Here is a 21,157-nt window from a genome sequence, read left to right as displayed (position 1 = left end):
GGACAACCTGCTGCTGTAACGCCACAATTTCCCAGTTTGGGATCAATAAAGTAATTCTATTCTATTCTATTATAAAGAGAACATATTATCCCCTTTTCCACCTTTTCAAACAGTCCTTTGTGGTCTATGAAACATGCTGTGCTTTGGTCATAAAGCATGTTAAAATGTGAAAAGAAATATTGTGAACTCATTAGCAATGAGGCAAGTGTGACTATGAGACATTTTTAAGTCCAAATATCAAAAATGAACTGCTGTTTGTTGTTTTATATAAACGTCGAATTAAAGAGCAACTAAAACAATAACTAAACATTATTTTGGTTGCAAAAACTGAAAGTAAATCATGGTTATGTCATTGGTGATGTGTGTGTGTCACTTTTTGTGTGTGGGTTTTTTATTTTATTTTTTTAATGTGGGTTGCTTGTTTTTTTGTTGTTATATTTTTCAAATAAATAAAAATAAATGAATGCAAAAAAAAGAGCAACTACAACTGAGCACAAAAGTTTAAATAGGTTACCATTCACTCTTAATTTGCTGATATTAAAATTGAGTTTGTTGAGTGGTTTATTTCTGGATTGATTGGGGAGTGTGTGTGTAGGCGTACAAGAAGACTGCTGCCTGCGTGGAGTTCCCGGATGGAGCATCGACGCCATCTTTACGCCAGTGCTACCGGTGGGTCTTCGGTTCAGCCGTAGTGTTGCTGATCCACCAACAGGACTCAGCCGAGGAGCAGCCCGATCCCGAGAATCTTTCCCTTTTCCACCGGGACGCTAGGAGCAGCAGTCCCCCCCCCCCTCCTACACACCCCGAGCACCATGACAGACCGAACGGACCTAGTTTACCAGGCGAAACTCGCCGAGCAAGCGGAGAGATACGACGGTAAGTGTCCACATTAAGTACCCGTCGTTGCGGAGAGCCTGGCCCCCTCTTCTCCCCCCACCCCCCACCTCAGCGCGGGGGGCTCAGGTAAAGCAGTTCACATGGAAATGCTGGGGCAGGAGACAAAATGGCGGAGATACAGCAAACGTTAACACCCAAAAGGACACGTTTTTTCCCCATCCTCTTTACTTATAATACGTGTTGAACTGAGCTTAATCTGTGTGTCCTCCTGGTAGGCAGCAGCTATATAAGCTAACGTACCGCTCCCACTCGACGAAGAAGACCGGTGTTACGCTGAGAAATGCATCCCTGACGAATCGCACGCACCTCGCAGGACAATTCAAAAAATGTGGCAGACACCATTTTTCTACACTGCCGAAGTTTGTGTCCACCCTTTTGAAATGTGTTGGCATCGATTCTGCCAAATCATGCACCCACCCTTAAATTAACTCCACGGTCACTCTCTGTTTTTTTATAATACATCGTTTTCAAACGCTTCCGCGACGTGCGAGCACATTCTCGACAGGGATGCATTTCTCCGCATAACACCGGTCCTGCCTGGCAAACCTAATAACGCCAATAGAAAGGTGACACATGATTTAAGTTTTAAGGTATTAGACTAATTCAATGATTTTATTGTTAATCCATGTTTGAGAGGGTCTATTTCGGGACAAAACGTCATTAAAGTTCATTAAAAAAATTGTTTTAAAATGGTAACCAGGGTGACACCAATGCTGCTTTAACGAGGCCAGCCGGACCGAGTAAAGTGATGTACGGTTGTAGCACCAATGATAAACCAGAAAAGGCGGGGCTTAGAGAATGGCTTCATGTGATTGGTTATTAAACAACAATCACGGTCAGAAGTTTTGCTTGAGCAAACTTTTCTTTACAGGCTAGGAGTCCTGTTACAGAAGTTTATATTTATTGAGGCTTTCCCAAGTAAACTTAGTTGTAAATGTAATTTCTTGTTTTGATTGCTTACTAAATTATTATTTCAAAGCTTGGGTTCTTTTTGACACTATTGGTCATGAAAGGTCCCATATTCTGCTTTTTCTGGTTTTATATGCTCTTTAGTGTGTTTTCCAAGTGTCCTGTGCATGTTTAGGCACATCTATGTGCAAAAATTCAAAGTCCGCGGAAACGCGGCTTCTCCTACCTCCTCCTGTTAGCTGCAGCATTAGCTGCATGTAACGCTCGGTTCTAGCCCCCCTGGATAAAAATGTGTCAGTGCGACGTCATTGTCAGTGTGAGATCACTGATCTAAGCCCATTGGCTCGTTGTGGCAAGCCCTGCAGCTCATGTTGAAATTTCCGAGAAGCGTGCTGAGCAACTGACCAATAACGACAGAGCGGATCGGCAGACCAATCGGAGCAGACTTGGCCCACATGGGGTCTAACAGTGTGGGCTCAACAGAGCGTAGCTGACGGACTCAGAGCGGAGAGGGAGCAAGGAGGAGCAGTACATTAGGACTTTAGCTATTGTGAACGTACAAAAGTAGGTACATAGATTAAATATATGAACCCCAAAAAGGGCAGAATATGACCTCTTTAAAATGACAGCGATAGCATCCTTTTTAAAACACCCGTTAAGTGTTGAATTATTGAGAATTTTACAGCCATATTACAATCAATAATAATGTCTTCAACATATGACCTAAAAGCATATTATAGCTAGCGGTGAAAGTCATACACAGTATGTTTTTGTGATGGTGGAGCCAACATGGCATCTTAAAGTGGTCAAAACATGTCCATGCATTTTTAGATGTTCAGGAGAGGACTGCAACTCACAATTTTTAAAATGCCCCAAAAATATGTGAAATATTGCCAAGATTTGTTTTATAGTCTCTTTATATTTGTCACCGAAAATTAGGAAAAAATAATCCATGTTTTTAAATCCATTTTAATGTCTTTTAATTCCTGTATGGTAAGTCCAAAAGGAAGTCCATATTCAGTTTATATATTATGACAGACAAAGGAAACAGACATTTTCTGCACTGAAGAGTTGGTGCACATCATGTTCTTTAGACTCTTGCATGTGAAATTTCGTTTTTAAGGAACTATCAATAATGGTTTTGCTCTTTCTTTTCCTGTCCATTAACTAGTCGTAGCATCTCTACTAAAGTGTGCACAGCTGCTCCCAGTGGCTCATCCTTTATTGTGTAACGTGTCAGAGCAAGACGCTGACCAAACATGGCATCGCATCAATTTATGCCCATAAAACACATCGACTGTGTGTACACAAGGAGGCTACTGGTGAAGTACCGGGGAACAATATCTGTAATAGGAAAAACAAACGGCAGGAGAGATGTTCTGCAGCCAAGTTTTAATATCAGGGCAATTTATCTCTCAGCACAAAGTCATTTTAACTCGGGTTGCCTTTTGTCTCTCGGTCAGAGCAACACACCCTGCATACATGTGATTCCTCAATATCCTCTATTAGTAGTAAAGTTACCTTTTTCAGAGAGTAGTCATAGACAATAGATTGATCAGTCACACAGCAGCATTTGTCGGTAAGCCCCAAAGGGAGCGATCAGTAAAAGAGAAAAGTTGCTTTCAGACATTGAGAGGGTATAATAGGTTTCTTTTCAACAAGGACTGCTTCCTGTTTTGTCTGCAGACTCTCCCCCTAATTATGTTAAAATATAGCACTGACAGTTTACAAAATAGCAACATGGGTTGTTAACCTATCATTTGATTTAAGGAGTTCTCACATCTCCATTTGGCAGGGTGAATATAAGTTTTATAGTTGTATTTGGTCGATGATGCATGGTTCTGTTGTGTTATGGATCTGTACACTGCACATTAGGTTTTGCTTGTGCTTCATCTGTAATCATTCTTTTACAAGTGTCTGCAGACTACACGTGAAGCATGCTCTGGTTCATTTATTGAAAATAATCCTATAAAATATGATCTGCCGTCATGATCTCTCTAGAGTTTTTAAATCCTCTCTTGGAGTCTTGCATAATTTGCAGCCTTTTGGAATCTGAAAAGTCTTCAATCTGTTTCTCAAACTGGACCTCATGGATTTAATTTCATATCTCATCAAACCCATCTCCACCAATGCAGCCGTCTGGATTGTTGTATTGCAGGGCTGAGCGGCTGCTCCGACAGTAACGTTGTTTGTATAAAGGAGGTTTTGTTACCGTCCACTTGTTACGATGTGCTTTTTCATTTTGCGCAAAAACAACAAAAACCCCAAACCAGATGTAAACTATCTGTAAAGGACGTTTGACTGCTTGGCTGAGCTGGAAATGTTGTCCATGGATAGAGAGAAAATATAATAAAGGCTGATTGTAGTATTAAGCACCAGCTTCTTTGTCCTAAAATACCCCTCCCCCACCCAAAAACCCCCAACAACAGACATGTCATGGACAGTGTCCTGTATTGTAGGATCCAAAGCCATGTACTGTAACCTAGTTTGAGTGTGGTCAGAAACACCCATTACATGTTACATCCCCTTAGAAATGAGCTGCAAGCTGAATATGGGACATGGCTGCAAATTTACACCAAATACATTTTCACTTTGATTTGATTGCACACAAGTTTTCGGTAAGGATTCATTCGTTTGACCTACTGTTTTAAGCTTCTAAAATGCAATTATCATCTGGTTACTTTTCTTTTCCAGGACAGTAATTGAACATATTTGGGATGTTTATAAAACATGATGTTTGAGAATGTCGTCTTTGCCGTTTGGAGACATTTATTAACAATTTTTTTTTACCAATATCAATTTTAAGTAGATCAAACCACTCATCATGATAAACCAGTAAATACATATAGTTCAAAATCATAGCTCCAAGTGTAAGGAGATATGAAAATGTTAGTTATTGACGCTTTGTTAACACAGGATTTTATCGTGTTAAAGAGCAAAGCTTTTTTATAGCATAGACCACACAGAGAGCAGCTTTGAAGATTGACTGTAACATCCTTTTGTAGCAACCCTAGAAGTTGGTTTCCATATAGGGGTTAGAGAGTTGCAAAGTAGAAGGAGCTATTTTAGGGGTTCCTGGTTCAGGAAGTAAAAGTCTTGTTCGTTTCTCCTGAAGACAATCTAACTGGATTCACAATGAGAGCACTTTAACAGCTAAGGTCAGCAGGAAACTCTTTAATCATCCATTTAAAACATTAACAGCTCCCTTCTGGTTCTCTGATTAAAAATTTGAGGGTTGAGGCCTGTGTGCGTAAAAACTACAACACCCAAAGTGCACCGAAAGAAGGGCAAGAAACATCCCATTACCAAGCCTTAAAAAAATGATACCTCCGTCACTAATGGTACTTAAGATAATGTTAAAGACAGATGAAAACAGTATCTGCAGCTTAAATCTATTTGATTTAACCTTTAAAATTTAGATCAGTTCAGTACTACACAACAATGAAAAGCCTAGTCTCCATGGTAACAGCAGCAAAGGGGCATGCATGTTGTAGTTTTAGCAACTCGTCCACCCATTGCCTCAATTACAGCCAAAACACATCTCAAACACAAAGTTAGGATAGGAAAAAAAACTATTTGCAAGATATTAAACCTGTGTGTTACCTCTTTCAGGTTTATATGTTTGGTTACACTGTCAGTGTCATTAAAAATAAAACATTTTACAACCATAAGCAGCTGCCACTCGTACCTCGAGACCCCTTTGAAGCCTAGAAAGGGCGCAACAATATTTGTTTCCCGTATGCCAGTTGCAACCAGTTTTGAGAAATTGGCGACCAGTTGGTGTTGGGGCAGCTGTGGCTCAATTGTTAGAGTCGATCGTCGCTCACCCGGAAGGTCGGGGGTTCGATCCCCAGCCCCTGCAGCAACATGTCCAATGTGTCCTTGTGCAAGACACTTAACCCCAAGTTGCTTCTTCTGCTTCATTGGCGGTGTATGAATGTGATTAGTTACTTCTGATGGTCACTTTACAAAGCAGCCTCTACCGTCAGTGTGTGAACGTGTAGGTGTGACATACTGTTCAAAAAGCGTTTTGAGTGGTCAGAAGACTAGAAAAGCGCTATACAAGCTCAAATCCATTTACCATTTAGTGTAACATAAAAAAGGGAAATAACAATAACTTCAGTGATCAGGATCATATGAACGTAATCTGAATCAACAAGCAGCTACCTGTAACAACAACCACACTACAGATATTTAAAGAAGAGAAATGGAAGATATTTTATTGCATTATTTTGAGTGTTAAAAATAATTCTTATGTTCTCATTATTTTGTACATTATGTTTGTGCAAAATAGCATACAAGGCGACTGAAAGAGTATACCTTATTTCCAGCCTGTCATCCCGACTAAACGGTGAGTGTTAAGCTGTGCTGAGTTTCTTTCAGCCAGGCGCTGTCAGTTCATTCGGTAAACCTTAAAAAGCTGAGAAAGAGTTTAAAAAGCACCGCGAGGTCATTGGGGTTTATTTGAGAGCAGGTCGGGCTGCAGGGTTTAGTGATCAAAGCCAGCATAGTGCTCCTCCTGGCTTCCACCACTGTGTATCAGGTTTCTCCAGCATGCTGCATTGAGCCCTGCTATTGGCTTCTGCAGATAACACCACCCTGTCTGGGAAGTTAAAAAACCGAATGATTGACGCACTGCTCCTACCTCCAGGCTAGCAGCTTTAACATGAGAGGTGTGACATGTCTGCAGCTTACGCCTCTGTTTGTTTTAACAACTAAAAATAAAGATAATAATAGCCTTTCATTTGCCCACCACACGTTATGTTATTATGCAATGTTGCATTTTCACATTCAGCGTATAGTGTAATGTATGGTCTCATGTTTTGTCCAGGTTATCCATACATGACATGAAATATCTCACTGACAGTTGCAGAACCAATTAATTATATTCCATAGGTTCTGTTTCTGCATGTCTCCTTGAACTGCTCCTTGTTACTCGATTGAAGAGGCTCCATATTGTGTCTTATTTATCTCAGTCTCAATGGCAACGGTTTGTTGTGCTGATTAGTCGTCATAGTGTTGAATTGTTGTCGTCGCCAATTGATCCATTGATTCTATATTCATTCCTCACATCGCATCCTACTGAATCACCTTGAAGACAAGGCGTCAAAGCGTAAAAAAAAGAGAGGTCTCATTAGTTCCATCTCAGCTCTGTGGTTCATTAACCTTGAACAGTTCCCATCATCTCACTACTCATGCCAATAAGAGGTGAGTCTATGCATTAGAGGAGTTATTGTTTGGTGCAGAAGCTCTAAAGCCTCGCTCACACTGCAGGAGTTTTAAAATCCTTCCTGATTTTGAAAGAAGGTAGCACCATACACAGCAGGAGAATCTTTACAGATATTCTTCTCCATGATCTCAAACATGCTCACACTGCAAGATATGAAAATAATGGCGCATCACAACACACCACCTCACATGACCTCACAAACAATGGAGCTGGCTGTTACATTTTTGATTGTAATGCTCTGTGTAGAGAGGAAAGACATTTAAAAAAACAAGGGAGATAAGTCTGGAGAGACGCAGACAACATTGGTTGTGTATCCTTCAGCAAGAGCTGGAGGTCAGATTGTAACTGTCAGATGCATACATGTGTCTGTCTGTGCAGCTTGCCCCTGTTCCTCACTACTGTCCACTTATTACTGCCCTCCCTCGTCTCTCGTGGTTATTGTAGTCACACACACGACTTCCGCCTGACCCTTTCATGATAACCGTCAAGATTTTAAATCCTAAATATCAAACATGTTTTGTATAACTCAGGGTGTTCCCAGCGATCTCCGAGCAGATCAGAGACGTTAAGATTGGATCGTTATGCCACTTGCACTACGAGATAATCTGGGAAGATAATCGGCTCCGAGCAGCCTCGAGTCAGGACCACCCCTAATATCAGGGGCGGTCTGCCTGTAAATTTATACTAATGTGAATACTGCATATGTGAAAACGGCTTCTGAGAAGCTGGTAGCTCATGTCATTTGTTTCCCCGTCTCCCAGAAATGGTGGAGTCGATGAAGAACGTGGCCAGTATGGACGTGGAGCTGTCGGTGGAGGAGAGGAACCTGCTGTCTGTAGCGTATAAGAACGTGATCGGAGCCAGGAGAGCCTCCTGGAGGATAATCAGCAGCCTCGAACAGAAAGAAGAAAACAAAGGCGGAGAGGACAAACTAAAGATGATCCGAGAATACAGGAAAACGGTGAGAAGCTGATATTGTCCCAAATCTACCGAGCTGTTGCTAGAATAGATTTTAAGCAGTGTCATATGTTTCTTTATACTTTTCTGTGCACAACACATTCCTCTCTTTGTACAAAAGTATATGTACTATTTCAGAGACCAGCTTTAATCCAAACTACAGAGAAACATTGATGACATTTTGATTTTCCTCAACATTTCAATTTGATGTTTTTTTTTACCTCTTTTTTTAATGAAAAGTTGCAGAGATCCTGAAACTCTTCTTAGTCTTTTTTCTGCACATTTGAGCCATGTTAAATTGGAGTAGTGAAATCATATTACACAGCTGCAATCCTTCTGTGGTGTCTGTAACAGATTCTGACAAAACATTAACAGTCATCTGTTATTTTAAGACACTGTGCGGATTTTATCTGTGGTGGTTTCATTTATCTTTGGAGGGAAACTGGAGCAGGAAGTGGTCACTTTAAGTCCTGTTACAATCATGTTCCCAAAGTACAGCATATAAGTCGCACCTGTATAAAAGACGAGTCTGTTTTGGGGAGTTTCTGATCGAGAAAAAAGGTTTAAACTGTGTACCTGCATGACGATTTCTATTGTGTTCAGCGAAGTCCAAAACATGCAGTTATATGTACAGTAGTTCAGTTCAGGAGTCGCGCAGCCCACCTTTTGCTGGTCACTCGTAAACTTTCATATAGGAGTCTTTCAATCAAAAGAGCCCTCCACATGTTTTACTTACTGAACAATATACCATTGTTTGCTTTAAATGTATGATCATGACCTCGTGAGCAAGAAAAGATGTTAAAAAGTGGCGCCGCCAGCCTGGTTTGGTTTGCGTTGCTATGCTCGGTGTCCCAGCACAGCTTGCGATACACAATGAATGGGGATGATTTTTCTGTAGCGTCAGTGGGGTGATGTTGGCGGCTGCATTTCGGTAATGACAGTGCCTGTGTCAGCATTTTTATACTGGTATGTTGATCGCACCGGTACAAAGGACGCAGCCAACGTTTAAGATGAAAAATAGGTTCCTATAGTGCGTCTTATACACCAGATTTTACGTTAATCTTTCATTAATCAAATATCCCCAAAAATAGTTCTGAATCAGACAAAGTGGAGAATCTCCAGTGGATTGAAGTCAAACTATTTGAAGTTGCTACCCTCGTTGTTTCTTTCACGGACAGAGGTGAGGTTTCACCCTTTAGGAAATCTAGTTTCCATATCCAGTAGGCGAGATGCCAGAGAAGCTTTAGTCTCTTTGGCAGCACTTTTTAAAACTCTCCTCCACTGACCTCTCCACTGTGAGACGGAGACACAGGGAGATTTCACATCCCACCAACACTCTTGTCCGAGGGAAATAATGAGGCAGGCAGCAACCATGAGTCAGCTTTAAATCAATTTTTCTCCACTTCTGCCGCAGACCAGCTACCAGGCACTGGTGGCACCACTGTGTTGATTCAGTGAGGGGAGAGATTTCTTATGTAGGATAATAGATGTTTCCTGCAGCTCAGTGTATGAAGGTTGTTTTTTTATACCCTAAATGACACCCACATATTGGAACTCTTGCTGAGACTTTCTGCTTTCATTTATTTGTTTCTCAAGGTTTGTCCAGAGACTTGGCACTTAAACTATTATATGCAAGAACTCCGACATTGACCAGCTTAAGATATTTATTTCACAGTTACTGCTAGAAATCTGGAGCATCTGTCTGTATATTAGGGCTGCACAATCAATCCCAAAGGCATTGTAATCGCAGTATGAGTTTTCGCAATATATATACATTGCAAGAGTTTGAATTTATCGGGGCACCAGTGGCCGAGTGGTTAGGGCGTGCGCCCCATATGCTGAGGCTACAGTCCTCAAAGCGGGCGGCCCAGGTTTGCATCCGGCCTGTGGCCCCTTCACCGCGTGTCGTTCCCCGCTCTCTCATCTTTGGTCATCTTTCAAACCAAAAACTATCCCCAGCCAAAGAGAGAGTTATTGTATTTGTGCAATTTGCAGGATGTATAGAAGATTACCTGCAACTTAAATTCAAGAAGTTTCCCAATATTGGCTGCCTTGAGAATCTCTTATTGTTGCTGCTGTATCAGAACAGTCATCAAAATCATCATATCGAAGCTTTAGATTCTGGTATCATGACAACCCTACTTCTACTAAGAATACATTTGAACTCTTATTAATGACGTATTTTAAGATAGCTGTCTAATCAAACTTTTCCAAACGGCTCATTTAGATATGAAAATAAAGGTTCAGATGACTCTTCTGCTGGGTTAAGGCGGGATCCTTAGAGAGCTGGCGTCCACATTGTGATGGTTGAAGTGTCCGATTTCGACTGCTGACATCGTCTGCCTCCTCTGTGATAAAGTCTTCCATGGCGACTGCCAACTTTTAAAATAATGTTTCTGTGGTGGTTGACAGGATATTAGAGAGTATGATCAATACTTGGAACAAAAGAAGAAGTATTGATGTTTTTTAATTAGTGACTGTTAGTTTCAACACTTTGACTCTAATATTTCATGTTGAATGTGAGCTGAGTGCAGTGACGTGCAATGGCTTTGAACTGCATCCAAACCTTTATTTCTACTAAAATGTGGGCATGCAAATCACTTCTTCCGGTGCTGAGTCATAAACCACTGGATATGATGCACAAAGACTCGCATCACCAGGCCTCCCGAAGATATACTTATGCATTAAAGAACACAACATTCGATCCCAACCAGGCTCTTCATCAGCTGCTGTATGACAGTCCAGTCTGGCTCCTTTATTTCTAATACCCATACTAAGTGAGAGACCCCCCCCCAGACCACTGACGGCACTGTTTGTGTTGTTTTCTTATCCCCCAGGTTGAGAAAGAGCTGAAATCAATCTGCAACGACATCCTGGATGTACTGGACAAGCACCTCATCTTAGCTGCAGTCACGGGAGAGTCTAAGGTTTTCTACTACAAAATGTAAGTATCTAACACTTCCTGTTTATTTGAATCACTGTTTGTACTCATGTCATTAATTATACAGGTCAATATTTAAAGATTTTATTTAGACTCATCTGAAGCCTTTTACCATTTAAAAAAAATATATATATATCAGTGAGGATTCAATATGGTGGCTTGAGAGTGAAAGCTGTTCCTTAAGCAGCTCCTTATGCACCGACAACGTAAAGGCCTTGAAGAGCAAAGATGCCTTTAGTGGTGCATTCATTGTCTTACTGGAAAATGTATTATCTACCACACAGATTGACGCTACAGAAAATAAAGTGGCTGTGTCAACCAGGACTGCTTTAAAAATAAATAATTCACATATTCAATCAACTTTCCACGAGGTGACACGTCACTATCACTACACAAGAAACATTTTACCAACCATTGTTTGACTGTCAGTCCATCTGGGTGTCTTTTAAAAAAGCTCCATACTCCATGAACATTTAAAAAGAATAAACCCCCCTCCTCGCCCTGTGTTACCTTACTTCACTATGCTAAGTCAGCTTGGATGGCCAATCAGATTTGAAGGGGGCCCAGGTCACCCATTTGTTCACGTCCCTATGTCCCAGTGCCCTCCCCTTGTGGTCGACCACACAGTTTGAGAAGCTCTAACTTGAAGGAACATTTGTATTTAATGTAGTTATCTTCATGCAATGATCAGATTTGTTTTACGTTTAACCAAAATTGGAAGATATTCATGTACAGGAGCAGATCTAACTTCCCTGATAACTGTAGAGAAAGTGTTAATGAGTCGGTCTTTAGATTATGGTGATAAAATCTAAAATCTCGAGACTCAGGACTCTGGTCATTGTCCTAAGTGAGGGAAACCTCAATGATTTTGAGGATTAAATAAAGGTCGATGATGAAATAATGCTGACTAATGCCCACTGCAGTTTGAATAAAACTCAGTCTTTGTTGTTATTTCAGCTGAGTTCAGTCTTTGATTATTTAAATCTAAAACCTTCTTTTTATGTCTGATTCTCCAGACTTTTATTTTTATTCTCTCTCATAAAGCCCATCGTAGTCTTTTGTCTCCGCTTCCACAAATCACAGTGGGGATCTTTGTTCTCTCGGCTCACTGCTCTCTGAGCTGTAGATGCTGTTCTGCCTCCAAGAGTTGTTCGTGTGATGTATGATTCCTCTCCTCAGCAGGCTCTGTCTCTCTTCAGCTGTAAAAGACTGACTGTGCAGCGTGTAGTAAACAGCTTCCCTTTAGATTTTAATTTAACATTATATTAAGTTAAAGTCCCAACATTAAAAACTTTTATATAGAGGTGTCATAGAGCAGGGGGTAACTGGTGTACCCCATATTAACTCTCTCTGCCCGTCTCGCTCTCTCTCCATGTCCCCCTCTCTCTCTCTCTCTCTTTGTGTGTGTGTCTCACTCCCTGTCTCTCTCTCTCTCTCTCTTTGTGTATGTGTCTCTCTCGCTCTCCATGTCCCCCTCTCTCTCTCTCTCTCTTTATGTGTGTGTGTCTCACTCTCTCTCCATGTCCCCCTCTCTCTCTCTCTTTATGTGTGTGTGTCCCTCTGTCTCTCTCTCTCTCTCTTTGTGTATGTGTCTCTCTCTCTCCCTGTCTCTCTCTCTTTGTGTGTGTGTCTCTCTCTCTCCCTGTCTCTCTCTCTTTGTGTGTGTGTGTCTCTCTCTCTCTCTCTCTCTCTCTCTGACTTTGTTTTAAGTTGTGACAGATAGTTCAGCTAACCCTAACAAATAATGTCACACTGTTATAATTGATCTTTGTTGTTGACTCTGTGAAAGATGCCGGGATGCAAACATTGAAAATATTAAAATTATATTCATTTTGATGCATTGTTCAGGTCTGATTTAACATTTTGTTCCAGGCTCTAAACTCTCGTCGTAATGTTTGCGCTGCACACGTGTTGAGCTTGACGCTGTGCTGTCTTTCCCTGTGCTCAGGAAGGGAGATTACCACCGGTACCTGGCAGAGTTTGCCACAGGCAACGACAGGAAGGAGGCAGCAGAGAACAGTTTGGTTGCGTACAAAGCTGCTAGCGACATCGCCATGATCGAACTCCCTCCAACGCACCCCATTCGCCTGGGACTGGCCCTTAACTTTTCAGTTTTCTATTATGAAATCCTCAACTCGCCAGACCGCGCCTGCGGGTAGGTGTGATCGTTGACTTGTTTAACTGATATACGTTTGTGATGTCACTGCTGCAGACACTCCCCAAAATGTTGTAGAAAAACTCAAATGTACAAAAATCTCTTTTCTGACTTTAATTTGGTGAAGGCCGGGCTTTCCTTCCTTTGTATCTGGATGTTCTTCAGAGTATTCCCGCATGTGCATTTGAGGTAATCAGTGTTAATCAGATCATAAAACAATGGGAGTAATGTTACAGGGTTTATTCATGTTGCCAGAATCCTGGAGATAAACTTCTTAACTCTTTTTTTTTAGCTCCTTTGAGCCTCGCCGTTTTTGTCCTTTTGCCTCCTCATTTTGTGTCATGAACCGTCAGCTGTTCTCAGAGAGAGAGAGAGGGAGAGAGAGAGAGCGCTCTGATAAAATGACTGTGCTCTTTTGCCCAGTGCCAAACAGGAGACAGAAAAGGTCAAACCAGTTGCAGGGGGACATCGTGAAGAATTTAGAAGGGGGGGTGTATTTTCTTTTCAGCAGGCACTGGGAAGCAAACTAAAAAGAGGATTACGATTAGACTCACCTGTTTTTTTATTTTTAAGAAGAGGTCTTTTGGAACTCAATCGACCACTTCAACCCTCCTATAGAGCGCCACGTTAAGCTAGTTAATGGCGATCTACACGGCTGGGTGAGGTGCTTTGAGTTTGACAAAAATCTAATTCAATGACTTGTGCACTAAGGAGGGGAGATTGATCACGGGTTTGTTTCTGTTAATGCGATATGAGCATCGCAATGAACGCATGTGGCAAGTCTGAAATTATCACAATAAATAAAAAAACACTGATCTAGTCAAACAATGCTTTCTCACGCAGCATGTTTACATTATAGATGTTTAACGGAGGCCTGTGTAAAATGTTCTTGTGTTCACACTGTTTGGATGCAGTCAGATGAAGATAAAGCGAAGTATCGGCTACTCTCAGATTAACAAATGCAATCTTAGTTGAGGGGAAAAGAATAGTTTATTCATTTTTGGATTAAGAGGGAAATGTTGCAAACAAACTTATTCTGTAAAACATGAAGAACAGCAGAAACTGTGAGGGAAAGATAATATGCATTTCTATTTTTTGTTGATTCATCACAATGCATCGTTAGAGCAATAAGTCACAATCTTATTGCATATTGCTCATTTTTCTCATATGGTGCTGGCCTATTAGGCACAACAGAAACTGATAAAGTAATTCAGACATTTAAGAAATATTGAATAGAATAGATTATTAGATGAAGGTTAAATAAAAATGTGAGAACAGAAAACTGAATCAAATACAGGATACCTCTGAGAGTGGATATACATATAATTAAACCATACACTCATAAAAAGAAAACGTTGGACTAAATCATAATCATGACTGAAATGTGCCGTTTCTGTCTAACCTAAAATGACAACCACATGTTGAAACTTTTCCTTTGAACTTTAGCTTAAATCCCACATTAAAGGAAACTGTGTGTCCCAGCTGTTGGCTGAGGATGCTGCAGGATGTCTGTTCAGTGATTCACAGGAACGCCACTTCTTAAAAAAGAAGGAACAGATGATTAATTTCTATCCCGGCACATTAACCTCACGGCCTCTGAGCTGGATTTTTATAACCGCATCAAAAACAGACTCATGAAAATCATTAAAAACTTCAATATGTTCTGCAGCGTTCGGTTACATTATTCCCACCTGTTTGTAACTGTGTGGCTCTCTCTCTGCTGACAGCTTGGCCAAGGTGGCGTTTGACAACGCCATTGCAGAACTGGACACGCTGAGCGAGGAGAGCTATAAGGACTCAACACTTATCATGCAGTTGCTACGTGACAACTTGACACTATGGACCTCAGACGTGCAGGGAGACGGTGAGAGATCATTTCCTTTTTCTAACAGAAGCTACGAGCATCAGGCCTGATTGAGTCTTTGTTGTTGGTGCTCAGTGATGATTGCTTTCTCACTATAGCTCTCATTTCTTTTCATCATCAACTTGCTTCTGACAGATCTTACAGCTGATTCGTTGCTTCAGGCCCTTGATTGGCCAAAGTTGCAGCATCTTGTCTGGTCAGCACAAAAATTAAACGTTGAAGGATTAGAGGCTTCAATAATATATTTTTCTTATCAATACACATTTTGTTATCCCTCGAAACTCAACCCTCAGATGTTCCAGCTTAAAAAAACTGCTGAATTTCCAACAGTGCTAGCTCTGACTGGTGTTTCTCTCTCTACTAGCATCATGTTGTTGTTTGCCATTTTTAGGCGATAAATACCAAAATCAGACCTTTTTTTTTGCCGGTCTACACTGCAGCCATAATTTATTCATGGTTTACTTTTATGCAGGATACGGTTTTGAAGCAGGAATAAAATATTACCAGACTTAAGAGATATGAAACTAATTCAGGCCACAGATAGGTCTAAGAGCGTTTTCACACCTCGAGTTCTGGTCTGAATCAAGGTCCAATTTGTAACCTTGTTGGATAATTACCTCAAGTTTGGTCTGTGTTCACATGGGGACATTTAAAGGCGGACCAATATGAGTGATGCACATGGATAATGCTCTCTGATTGGTCCGAATTTCTTGCAGGAAAAATTAGGTAGATATAAACGACTTGTCGACTCCTGCCTGGCTGGAGCTGCTCCAAAGACACTTTACAATTTCTAAATGGACAGACAACTCCATGGATTAGTGTCGGCTCTGCTCACCCTTTTTTATGATGTTTACATTTATCACTGTAGGTAAACAATGCAGATTGGAAACGCGGTGCAACTACTCTAAAAATAACGTTGATGTACTGGAGTGGCTAATCAAGACAGTTTAGAAGAAGGAGGCGCGGGTTAATCCGAGCGAGTAGATTTCTGTATTCTTGTGTTGAAATGTCTCGATGAGCAACTGCTCCTCCTCCACGAGTCAACATCTGTCCACGATGCATCATGCTGCTGTTGTAGTTAAAGGCTAATCCTACCCATAATGCACTGGGCAACTGGCTGCTGTTTTGCTTTTATTGGATAGGACAGCTGAAGAGAGACAGGAAATGTTGGCATGAGAGTGGGCGATGATGTGCAGCAAAGGGCAGAGGTCAGATTGGAACCCACAGCCGCTGCATTGAGAACTGTAGCCTCTGCACATCGGGCGCGCATCATAACCACTAGGCCGTCCAGCACCCCAAAATAAAGTGGTCCCAGTACGGTTCTTTGGTGCACACCAGGGTTCGATGGACAGCTTTCACACCATCGCAAACGAAACACACTATCTTGGCAAACGGACTCCAGTTTGTTTTAAGCGAACAAACAGGTTAGGTGTGAAAACGGCCTTAGTCATCAGATCCAGTGTTTCGAACTGAACAAGTAGCATTTCTGACACGGGAGGGAAGAGGACCAACTCTTTGATAAATAGTCAAGAAGGTTTCAGAAATATTCTTTGTGTTTAGGATGATGCATAAGAAAGTGTTTCTAGAGTACCGTTTAGAAAAAGCTAACATCTTCTCTAACCTCTCCCATCATCACAGTGGTTTCTCTCTTTGGTTCCTCTCTCAGCCTCGACTCTCACTCACTGCTCTAATCACCTCTCATCTCTCCCTCGCTCCTCTCCAGAGTCTTAAGGACCGCCCTCTTCCTTCACTCTTCCTCCATTGTAGAAGTGTATTTTGTAAGTCATTCCTCCTGTCTTTGGATTGTCCACCTCTAACTATCACTCCTGTCTCACCGCCCTGACACTCCTCACTAACCTCCTCACATGACTGAATGAGTTTGTTTGAGAGATGTCGTTTGCTTTTTGCCCTCAAGCTCTGAAGGATAACTGAAATGTCTTTGAACGTTTTCTTCTACTTCTCACCTGATCTTCACCTTCCGTTGCACATGTAGAACTAGAGTGCTGAGCGATTTAAAGTCGTCAGGATGGTCGCAAGTTGGTCAAAGCATACACACTTAGGGCTGTCATTTTTATGTCAAGGTTCAAACATTAATTTCTCAAACCTGGGGGAGAAAGTTCACATTCAAACGCTGATAGATTTACAGTCCATCAGCGCATCAGGCCGTCTACAGTAGTTTGCAGTGTGACCCAGCAGAGGGCGCTCTCAGCGTAACTTGAACACAGCACGCACTCTTGACCTCGGTAAATGTAGACCGTATTGTTGTGGCAAAAGCAACGGGGGCGTGATTCAGGAGATGCAAACTCGTCTCTGCAGACTGCAGCCCACTGCTTTAGTGAAGACACACCGGATCGCTACATACCAACAAATATTTGTGTTTACCGCGTCTGCACGCTCTGAGCGGTCTCGTCAGTGGATAATATTGTGAATAAAAACAGAGCTGCACTCGATCCCGATCACGCTTATAGACTTGTGTTCTGAATAATATGATTAAAGTCTCCCCCTTTAAACTCGTACATTAAGCATGTAGCAGGTCTCAGTCTGCCGTTAACAAGAGGCTGTTGTGGTCAACAAAGATATTATATAATGATATTTCATTTTGTTAAATATTTACAAAACTTGTCCGCACAATTGTTTTGTTTTTTTATATTGATTTTTATAGATTTTTCACCATTACAAAGATCGTTTAACACCCTAGTGCTCTGACATTCACAGCAGTAACAATAGGAATAAATTACAAATTAAATTAAATCAGGAACAAACAAACAAACAACACAAAAAAACAAGACAAAACAAAAAAACAGCCATCATCATCTAATGTAACAGAAGCAGACAATTGTTAATCTTTAAAACATGTTGTCATCTTTTTGTGCGAGGTTGAGATCCAGGACTGACATTTATATATTTAGTATTTTTGATTCTTTTTTTTTTTTTTTTTTGAGGGTTTTTCATCGATCTTGTAAAATAAATGGCGAGAGAAAGAAGGAATAACGGGGAACAAACGTCTGCTTCTTCATAAATTAAAAAAACCTTCATGTGAGTGAATGATTAAAATGAAAATATTAGCAGAAATGTGAGAGAACTTTTTTCACCATGATTCATCTAGCTGTGATTATTTTAGACCCTGTGGCGGACTTGGACATCGTGCTAACGCCCAGCTCCTCCTCGGTGCACGTCAGTCCCTCCTCACCCAGCAGGTGGTGTCTGGGTGAAGCAGAGAGAGTTTTAAACGTGTGAGCGTAGCTTGTTGAAGTGTGATTATGAACGGACAGAAGCAGCCTGGGACGCCGCCGCCGCTGCTTCTGTGTCGTGTCCCCCCCCCCCCCCCCCCCCCCCCCCCCCCCTCCACATCCCAGTTAGCTGTGGTGCTAATGAGCACTGTTACGCTTTCTATTTTCATCATGACGGATTCTCAGCCTTTTGTTACCCGCGCCTCTTAATTCTTCATTACACGGATGGCTGTGCTGTCTCCGTGGTAACCTTTCCAAGCAACCAGCCGCACAGGTTCCACATTTTAGCCCTTCCACTAAATCTGTCCAGAGCTTGTTGTGAGTTGACTTGAGCTCACCGGACCGCATGTTGACTCAGTCTGTTTAAACACCGCAGCTTGTCTATGAATGTCGATGATATTTGTCATGTGATTCACTCACTAACGTGTTTGTGAGCTGAGCTTTACCACCTCTCAGACACACAGTCGTACACGCCTCGTTCAGCCATGTTTGTTCTGCAGACTTTAAGTTTACCTCTTTTTATGAAATTAGCATGAAAGCATGAAGTGACGGCTCAGATCTTTATTTAAGTTCCTGTTCTCTAAACAAAGAAAGGGGACTTGCACATCCTGTGGTCTTCCTAATGTTAATAAGAACTCCCTCAGCACCTTTACCTTACCTTTTGAGCTCAGTGTGGATTCTTTTTCTTTCCTTCTCCTCACATTAAAACTGTGTAGTACTGTAAATACTAATTCTAACTCTAAGGCTGCAGGATATGGTGAAATAACATGTTTGAGATGAATTTCTTACAGGTATGAGAGTAAAACTAACATCCTCCTTCTCTGAGAACTCGAGGGACAAACTGAGAGCAACACTGCACACAGTGTCACATCATGTCAGGAAAACAAAGATGGATCTGATGTTTAGCATTCAAGACTTCCAGTGATGAAAGATAGAACAGAAAACTCAGTCTCAAATGTCTTTTTCGATTCTCTGGGTTTTTGAAATGTTTAAAATTCAAAACAAAAACAATCAGAATTAACATTTTTAGACATGATGAGCAAAATGACAATATATATTTTTTTTTAATTCCTCTGACAACCCCTATGATAATGTGACTTTTCTTGTAGTCGGTGCGAAATTAAAAACACTTTCCTAAATCTGGAGAACTAGGATACATCATCAAATCTTCAGTACTTCATCATTATGCTGTTACATTTAAAGGTACAGAAACATCCTGTTCTGAGCAGGGCTGAAATAGAGGGGTTTATAGACATGATCAAATACAGGATCAGAGTGGATTTAGAACAAGAAACTTCACACACACGTTTCGAGGAGCTCTCAGACTTATTTAAACTGGTTGAAGAGGAGAAGAACATGTGACCTTCAAAAGTCTAGTATCGTGACAAACCAAACTCAACTCAAACAGATAAAAAACCAAAAACTCTTAATATCTGGTCATACATCTCAAAGAAAATCCTCCCTGTTTACACGCTACAAACCGCAGCTGTGTGACGTTTGTATTTACAACAAGATAAATAATCGATTATCTGTCATTGCACTTTTCTGAATCATAACGTGCCCTCTTGTATTAAACCTGAAATAACTCACAGTTTGTTCTAACAGCAAGAGAAATGCATCATGCTCATCTGTAACTGGTACTAAACTCTCTTTATAATCGACGTAGTTGAAGCCGGTTCATCTGTTCATCATCGTGTGAAGATTCCTCCTGCATCCTCCATAACTGTTCCCTGTTCCTGTCGTTTCTCTCTCAGGTGAAGAACAGAACAAAGAAGTACTGCAAGATGCGGGGGAAGAGAACCAGTGAGACCGAACAACACGAGACAAGCCCTCCTACTACTACTCCTCCTCCTCTTCTTCCTCCTCCTCCATTATTTCTCTCCTCCCAGCATTAGCTCCTTTCCCCAGCCACACTTCTCCGCTGGGTTTATCCTGCAGCTCACTCTCTTCCGTCTCTTTCTCTCCTTTCTCCGTTTCTTACCTTCTCCTCCTCGTATGCACGTCCTCTCCCGGGTCTCCATCTCCACTCCTCCCCGGGGTTTTACCTTTATTTTTTTGCAAGCCCCCTGTACCCTTTAAGGTTCCTGTCCTCTCTTTTTACGGTTTTTATTTTCGCTTTACTTTGCTGTGTCATCTGTTGCCAAGTACGTTCAGCCTGTGTTTGTAACACACACATATGCAAGAGTTTATTTAAAGACGATTCTTTGCTGTTTTTTTCCCGTGTATGTGTGTTTATGAACGGTTTTCTTGTCCATTGCTTTAGTCGGTTTAAAACATTTCTGTTTTGCAAATTACGGAGGTCGAGCAGTTATGGGAGGTTCAAAAGGGATGCATTTAAAGCTTTTTAGGAAGAAACTAAGTGCCCTCTTTATCTTTACTTTGTGGTTACCGAAACCTGCTCCGTCGACACATCATCTGCGTTCTTTTTTTTATTATTAAAAACCTACAAAAAGCAGAATGTCCCCCCCCCCGCCCCTCTCTCTCTCTTTCCCTCTCTCCGAGCTTAACTCTGACCTCTATTCTCGTCCACTCTCGGACCAAGTATTGTGCTGCGAGGCTGTAGAGCTTAAGCTAATTGCAGATAGTTAGGTAATGGCTTTTTAGCAGACAAACCGTGCGCGTGTGTGTGTGTGTGCGTGTGTGCGCGGGAGGGGAATGCTCAACACTCTTTGATTGTAACGTAATGCAGATTTGCATTGGCACTATATAAGTAAAAAAAAAAAAAAAAAAAAGGTTTGGGAAAAAGAGGCCTGCTGTATCTTTACTCCCCTGATTCTTTCAGGTTTTCCTCGTCTCGACTCTCTCCGTCTTCTCTCCGACTCCTCTCATGTCCTCTCTTCCTTCTGTTCAGTATGTGTAACGTGAATCTGATTTGTACTACTGGATGTTCTCACCGGAGCCACAAGTACCATCTGTATTCTTACTGAAACACAGCATGGAATTAACATTAAACTTCAAATTGAGAAATGTTAAA

General features: G+C 41.3%; 1 protein-coding gene across 2 annotated transcripts; it reads left to right on the top strand.

The window, feature by feature from the left end:
• Nucleotides 1-630: 630 nt before the first annotated feature.
• On the top strand, nt 631-21,157 carry LOC132988802 (14-3-3 protein epsilon). 2 transcript variants are annotated; one of them, XM_061056389.1, is made up of 7 exons: nt 631-876; nt 7,798-7,997; nt 10,831-10,937; nt 12,883-13,089; nt 14,817-14,953; nt 16,677-16,731; nt 19,938-21,157. In XM_061056389.1, exons 1-6 carry the CDS (start codon nt 813-815, stop codon nt 16,682-16,684), a joined length of 723 nt encoding a protein of 240 aa, XP_060912372.1. In that variant the 5' UTR covers nt 631-812; the 3' UTR covers nt 16,685-16,731; nt 19,938-21,157. The 2 variants fall into 2 exon arrangements, with proteins under 2 accessions (XP_060912372.1, XP_060912370.1); XM_061056387.1 differs by lacking the exon at nt 16,677-16,731 and having other exon boundaries at nt 632-876.

This window comes from Labrus mixtus, chromosome 14 (genome assembly GCF_963584025.1).
Source record: "Labrus mixtus chromosome 14, fLabMix1.1, whole genome shotgun sequence".
Classification (NCBI taxonomy): domain Eukaryota; kingdom Metazoa; phylum Chordata; class Actinopteri; order Labriformes; family Labridae; genus Labrus; species Labrus mixtus.
This window is presented reverse-complemented; position numbering and strand designations above follow the sequence as displayed.

What these genes read in the sequence shown, in the direction of transcription:
- LOC132988802 (XM_061056387.1), top strand. Translation starts at nt 813, where the DNA reads ATGACAGACCGAACGGACCTAGTTTACCAGGCGAAACTCGCCGAGCAA. An exon ending in TCCGAGAATACAGGAAAACG is followed by an intron (nt 7,998 to 10,830) that starts GTGAGAAGCTGA and finishes CTTATCCCCCAG; the next exon opens with GTTGAGAAAGAGCTGAAATC. An exon ending in CTCAGACGTGCAGGGAGACG is followed by an intron (nt 14,954 to 19,937) that starts GTGAGAGATCAT and finishes TTTCTCTCTCAG; the next exon opens with GTGAAGAACAGAACAAAGAA.